We start from the raw sequence: 7137 nt of genomic DNA, 5'->3' as shown, positions 1-7137 counted from the left end.
TATATATATATATATATATGTGTGTGTGTGTTTTACATACTTGTTACAGTCATTAAGTTGTGACAGTATAATTTAAGACAGATAACTTATGATCAAATACACAGCTGCATCAGAAACAACCAATTAGAACCAGGAGGAGTGTGCTGCGCTGTCACACTCCTCCTGTACACCCTCGTGTACACCCTCCAACTTGCTCTCTGCTAGGCTACAGCTGGTTTACCTCAGCGTAGCCTACTACAAATGCTAAAGCTAGTTAGCACAGCCACAAATGACAGTGGATATAGAGTTTTCCTGGAACAGTAAGTTGTTTCTCCACCATTAGCACATTGAGCAGCACATGCATGAGCTTGATTGGACCAAACTGTCACAACATGGTGACAGTTTGAAGATGTAAAAAATATTTTATAAAAGTTCATACTGCAGTTTTAAGAGATCCAAAAATAGATTTGAACATTGCTGCCATTTTTGTATCCTATTGGAAAAAATCAGCTGACTTGCTGCAGTGCATATTTAAAATTGTAGTAAGAGTTTTTTTTGTGGTTTTTTTCATTATTGTCGCTTCTCTACATCCTTCAGTCAAATCATCTCAGACAGAGAGTCAAAAACAGCTAAACTAATTTCTGTGAAATCGACATACTCACAGAAACCATGTCGTCTGGCTCATGCATCGTTATGCAGTCCATACTGATCTGAATGGTGTTCCCCGCTGAGCCATCAGTCGGACTCTCGGTGAAGTTGAGCTCAATGGGCTGGACTGAATGGATGGTAGACCTAAGCAAGACAAAAACAAGAACATTGTTCATGGGCATTTTTTTTTAAAGTTACTTACAGTCACCAATTTCCACGAATAATTCAGATGTTTGTTTTTTCATAATATTCACTCACTGGTCCAGCATATCAAACAACTGGTTAAACACATCCTGACTGAAGAAGTCAGCCGTCTGTCCCGGCTGGCTCATTGTAGTAAATAATGAGCCTTCTCTCCAGGACAGCAGAGATGACGGGTCCCTGAGTCTGCAAAGAGAGACATCTTTGTCAGTCAGTTATCTTACAACAATCAATTCTGTAAAAAGGTTTTGTAGAGCGTTTTAATTTGTAGTTTTTATTTATTTTTTAAAAAAAGGTGTGCAGTCAGCAAACAGAGTCAGAGTTGATGTGCAGGGCTGAGATGTGGCCACCCAGTCAGGGGGAAGAAAGGAAGGAGGAGTCCTGCAGGCAGCCATTCTTGAAGTCACATCCATTGTGAAGAAGTCAGCCTGCATAATACTGAATATTTGTACTACACATAATGGTGATTATGCACCATTCAGACAGAGGCACTTTGACCTGCTCCCCTGAAACATTACACCTGCCGCAGAGCCCGGCCCCGCCATTGTTCCTGCTGGAAGCGACGCGCGTGCTGCAGTCTGAGGCGAGTGGAATTCCCCCCGTGGTCTATGCGATAGCGCTGCCACCACTTCTGGTATGCGTGTGCAGCCGGACGAGCCCGAGAGGTGGGCTGACGGGGCAGCCGTGATCCGAAGCTGGCACTATTTTAGGTTTTGGAATTCCCCAACGCTGTGTGATGAAGGATATTAATACCTGACTTAAAAAACACAGGCATATCTAATGAAGCAAAAAATTCTAATTATCCGCCAGACACCCACGGGGGACTGCAGAGTTTCAGATGAGGGATTACGTTTCAGCTTGCAATGTCAAAAAAAAGAATAATAAGGGTGGGATGTTTTTGTCTTTGTCCTGCTGATGAGTAAGCCCTTCACTGTCACACTTTTGTAGTTGGAGAACAAGTTTGAAGCTTGAGTTTATTAAGTGCACTTACAATTAGAAGCTACACACTGCTTTGGGTTTAACCCTGAAAGGACTTCAAATTGGATTCAGCAGTTCGGTAAACGTCTCCTCAGCTGGTTTTATTTAGCAACCTGAATCACTGCCCATGAGTTCTGTCAATAAATACACATATTATTATTGAAAGCTGAATAACAACATCTCACCACACTACTCTGTGGTATCTTTCTTCTGTTCATAAAAATATAAAAGAAAGCAAATGTTGTGTTCTCACAAATCATGTTCATAATAAAAACTTACAGCAGTAAAGGCTAGTGAGAATGGGATAGCGCTACACTGTGTAAAGATTCACTAAAACAGGGATTTTAATGAGAAAAGTTTTAAATCCACTTGTAAAAGTTCAAAACTGAGAAATTTTAAACAGTATTTTGTCACCTGTTAACTAAAATCAAGCTCAGCTCTGAAAACTACGCTTCCACACAAGATGAAATTGTTGTGTCATTTTCATGTTTAAATCGTCTACTTATCTTTTTGGACTCACTCTAGTTAGTTTTTTTCCAATTCAGTTAGTTTTATTCAGTTCTGATACCCATTTATTGATTAACTGGGCTTGTAACGGGACCAGAGTAACTAATTTAGTTCCATCTGGTGTTTTTAACACGTTTGAAATAAACATGTTGACTAATAGATTATTAGAACCTTGCTAAATTGTGAAAAATTGCTTCTAGTTTTGGGTATAGATTTTTACTTTTTTCAATGCCCATGAGTTTTATTAATAAGATTTTGTTTTTTGTGAACACTGTTTAACTTACAACTATCAGCTTTCCAGTAATTTTGACTTAAATAGTCACAATTCTGACTGTAGGAGAGATTCTTATTATGTATTGGAACATGGGAAATGTTTGTGTATTTAAAAGGAAACTAGTTAAGACTTTGGCGTTTTTCAACAAGTCTTTTATCCCCTTCCACCCATGTTCTTTTTGATACTTTCCACCACATTTGACACCTGGTGTAAAGTGGTCTGGATTAAAACAAACAAACAAAAATTACATATTTTTGACTGAGCTTTAATTAATACAATAAGGGTTTCTCAATAATACACTGTGCGCTAAATAATTTGGATTTATTCTATCTGTGGTTTTTAAAAAGCAGAAGTTTTATAGAAAGTATTATCAAGAAAATATCGCCTAACACGTGCCTCTTACTGATAAACTACTACTTTTTATTACATTTTGTAAAATTGTGGAGCCATTCAGCTTAAATTATAACTTAAGCTGAAATAGGTTGTATTTTTAAAGACAAAATAAGTCTTCCTTTTAAAAAAGGGTGACATAGTTTGTGAATTAGTCAATGAATGTGCTTAACCCTTGTATGTCGAAATGGTGTCCAACCGACCCCCCACACACGTAAAACCTGTATCATTTTCAATAGACCTCTACGTTTGCCTCAGTCCTCGCACGCACAAGGGTTAAAACAACTTTTCTTTGACGTGCCAGGTAGCACAACTAATTTTAAACTAGTTTATTTTATTCCACTGGGTGTATTAGCATATGTTTTTAAAATGACGAAAAGCTACATTTACCTTTAGCAAGTGCTTTATCCGCCAGAATACCATAAATATTACAAAAAGCCGCTCGGGTTTTCTCACTAATAAGCCAATTGCGCATGACAAGACTAGCATATTCGGCTATCTCAGAAACTCTTTAAGCTAACCGCGCTAATATTAAAACACACATAAATATCCTACATTTTTCCCCTTAACTGCACAAAATGAAGAGTTTGTGTAACTTTGACGTATTTCTTCAGACTACGGTTATGAAATTACCTGTAATGAAATATGCAATGCAACGAAGAGCCAGTGTTTTCGTAGACGTCCTTGAGGCCTCACTGATTAGCGTGCTAATATTAAAATATCGCGAGATGATATCTGTCTCGATATGTACCAGTTAACAGCTTAGCTGAACAGCATATAGAGAACCTGTGACATGCCTTTAAATAGAGCAGATAAAGGTGTGTTTTTACCAGGGCTTAAATCGTGTTAAGCTCTTTTTAAGAGCAGCTTTAATCCTCGGTCTTTTATGTCAAACTAGTTTAACAGTCATCTCATTATTCTGTATAAAACTCTAATCTTTCTCCTTCAGCATTTTATTTTGACCAGTGACAGTCCAGACCTCATGAGTTAAAGTAGAGCATCAGGTTTATAGTGAGAAAAACAACCTTGAATACATTTTTTAATTATTCGCATCATACATCAACAGCTCAAGCTTACTCACGTGTGGCTTGCTCACTTTTTGTAATCTAGTTTCTGATTTATCATAACAATACCTATAATACTACTGCCACAATGTCAGTCTTGAGACTAGGATGTACAAAGTTTCTGTTCACACTTCAATATTTAAATCAACAAGTTTTAAAAATCCACCCTTTTAAAAAAGAGGAAAAAAGTAATAACTGAACTTGGAAAAATTACGTTTTACAAAGAACAATGTTCTTTTATGCAGATAAACATGGCATAAAGTAATTCCATCTCTTTCTTTTAGGGTTTATTACAATATTTTTTTCTTTTGCTTCTCTTTATTTCATGTAACAATTTATTTTTGCTTCACTGGTTTAGAGGGTGTTATCCCTTTTTCTCGCAGTTGGTTTCTCTGCGTTTGTGGTGTCGGGTTACTCAGAGAGTTTTTCAGGTAGCCAGAGGCAAAGGCTGTTCAGCATCCACTTAAACACAGCGCAGCGCCTCCAGACGAGACAGGGCCAGAGGTCACCGCTAAACAGGGACGGCCATTGTCTCTTGGCAGGTTGGGCACAGCAGCCGATGAAAATGCAATCAAAACAAACAGCCTGGGCTATCGGGGGCCCTTCTCCAGTGTCGTTATTAATCACTTTTCAAAGGCTTTAAGAACCGTCTCCCCCCCCTCATCCATCAGACCCGACTGGAAGAGGGACATGACTGCAAAACAATAGAAAGCCCCAGTGTCCCTTCCCTTATCCCCTTACTTTTAGGGAGGCGAAACAGTTAAATGGTAGTGAAAACATGGTGGTTTGTTCATTAGGGGGAGAGAATAGACACTTGTGGAGAAAAATGAAATCACAAAAAAATGAAGGCTACCAAGCTTTTCATTCACAAAGACAGTTTGAAGAGCCACTGATCACAGCTTTACTAAGAAAAAACTTGAGAAAATTTTCTCTGGTCTTTTTTTTTTTTTTTTACAGGAAATTTTAAAGGCTGTATTTTTTAACTTAATGTGCAAAAAGACTGTGAGGACATTCTCTATGTCCATAAAAACAAGAAACAAACTCTGCTGGAATAAGCCTTCTGGTGTAGATTCGGTAAGAAAGGATGAACAGATCGACAAGGACGTAGATCTGGAAATAAACTGAAAAAGATGAAGGGATTTAAACTCTTGAGATGTTGATGAATTTGTAATGATTCACTGCACTTCTAATCACTAGACTTAGATCTTTGTGCTAATGTATTCCAGCATATGTTCAATTTCCACCTTTATATTGGAATATTTATATTCTTTAACTTTGTTTTCTATATAGATTTATACTGTTTGATTTTGTTTTATATGTTTTCCCTTTGTGTTCTCAGTGTTTTTATTCTTTTCTAATCTATGTTCTACCTAGATATTTATTATTTATTTATTTTGCCTTTTATTAAAAGTAAAATAAATAAATACATACATTTTTCAGTAATTGATTTTATATCAATATAAAATTACTGATATAAAGTCAGTAATTGTTATAAATTACTGTTCTTTATGTGTGTTTTTTTACCAGTGTTCTTTAATGTTTTTCTTTATTATTATTATTATTATTATTATTATTATTAGTTTATTTATTTTTACTTTTACCTATTTTCTTCATTTTCCTATCAAAGTTATTTAATTCTTTTGCATTATTTTTTGTTGGGATTTTTTTCTGGAAATGTATAATTTTTTTTATTTAATCTTTTTCCGTAAGTATGTGGCTACTTCCAGATTTTCAGAATAATACAATTTGAGCAGTTTAATTTACTTATGTAGCACTCATAATTGCTCATAATTTACTTATGAGCAAATGTCAAGGTAAAGAGGTCCAACTCATAACCAACCCAGTTCATATAAGCACAATCCAATCATATAGGCAGATTTAAATTCAAATGCATATCAATTAAATTAGGACAGCCAAATTCAGGTGATAAAATAATACCAGTTTAATGCCAAAAATGCACTTAATTTCTCATCACACAACTGTAAAGTTACCGTAATATGACATGTCATCATAATCATCACCTTGGTAAATAAAGCTGTCAAAGGCTTTCATGGACTGAGAAAAACTGGGATCAGTCTGGGTCACCCACTGAACCAGAAGCCCCCTTATTAAATACTTTTTTTTCTTTTTTTTTTACATGAACTTCATGGTTTAATCCTCTTTAAATAATTAATCAGATGAAGATCCGTGGGTAAGGTTTTGTGTCTGCTATCAGCCCTAAATACCCCTCCACACTACCACTGTTGCCATAGGTGAGCCACACATAAAAATATATCAGGACCAAGCAGCAGCTGAGGATCCGGGCAGACGCCACTGTCGTCAGGGCGCTTTGGACCTCCACACACACTTGGCATCAAACAAAGGACAGGATGTTCCCATTATTGGCAATTAACAGTCTTTTTTTTTACCCCCAAAAGCAAATCTATTAAGATAATAGCAATAAGAAGCACCAATTTTCAGTGCATCTGTCATTGTTAATGAGAGCCTTTTAAGTATCCGGCTGAACAATCTCATGATATCAAAACTGTTTATGCGAGTACTTACCGACGAAATGGAAACTCTGGGTAATACTGCAAAGCTGCGTAAGGTGAGTTCATGTTGTCATGCCAAACTTCACTTTGAACCAGCTTGTCGTGAGCGCTACGTGAAGAAACACCGGTGCTTGAGCTACAAAACCAAACTCAGCTTACAGCAAAAGCAAATGACCTCCACAGACATTAATAGATTACAACTAAAGAGACCTCGGTTAAAGTGCCGGGGGGTACAGTGCAGAGTGGGGAAAGTTTCAGAGATGTTTTGAATTTAGGTATTTTTTTTCTTAGGCTGCTGCGCTGATAGGAGGGGCCTTGGCTGACCCGCTGACCAATCCCCTGCTACAGTTGTACAAGATATCACTCACTCTCTGTTGCCAGGATATAGATATCAAGCAACTACATTTGACCCCTGTACACCCCTCTCCAGCCCAACACACACACACACGCACGCACGCACGCACACACACACACACACGCGCGCACACACACACACACACACACACACACACACACACACACACACACANCACACACACACACACACACACACACACACACACAC

The 7137-nt window shown here is 37.4% G+C and overlaps 1 protein-coding gene across 5 annotated transcripts in view; it reads right to left on the bottom strand.

Moving 5' to 3' along the window:
* Positions 1-6813, bottom strand: part of tp63 (tumor protein p63) — a 40083-nt gene extending 33270 nt beyond the window's left edge. Inside the window, exons 1-3 of one of the 5 annotated variants that reach the window (XM_008407663.2) lie at positions 6586-6813; positions 886-1014; positions 642-771 (exon numbers count right to left, since the gene is read on the bottom strand). In XM_008407663.2, the coding sequence (XP_008405885.1) occupies positions 642-771; positions 886-1014; positions 6586-6638 (312 nt within the window). In that variant the 5' untranslated portion in view covers positions 6639-6813. Of the gene's footprint in view, positions 1-641; positions 772-885; positions 1015-3610; positions 3669-6585 lie in introns of those variants that run through there. The other 4 variants (XM_008407662.2, XM_008407658.2, XM_008407657.2 and 1 more) reach the window with 4 other exon arrangements.
* Between the last annotated feature and the right edge of the window lie 324 nt (positions 6814-7137).

This window comes from Poecilia reticulata, linkage group LG4, assembly GCF_000633615.1.
Source record: "Poecilia reticulata strain Guanapo linkage group LG4, Guppy_female_1.0+MT, whole genome shotgun sequence".
Taxonomy (NCBI): domain Eukaryota; kingdom Metazoa; phylum Chordata; class Actinopteri; order Cyprinodontiformes; family Poeciliidae; genus Poecilia; species Poecilia reticulata.
Note: the sequence above shows the minus strand (reverse complement) of the source record. Positions and strands in the feature narration are given on the sequence as shown.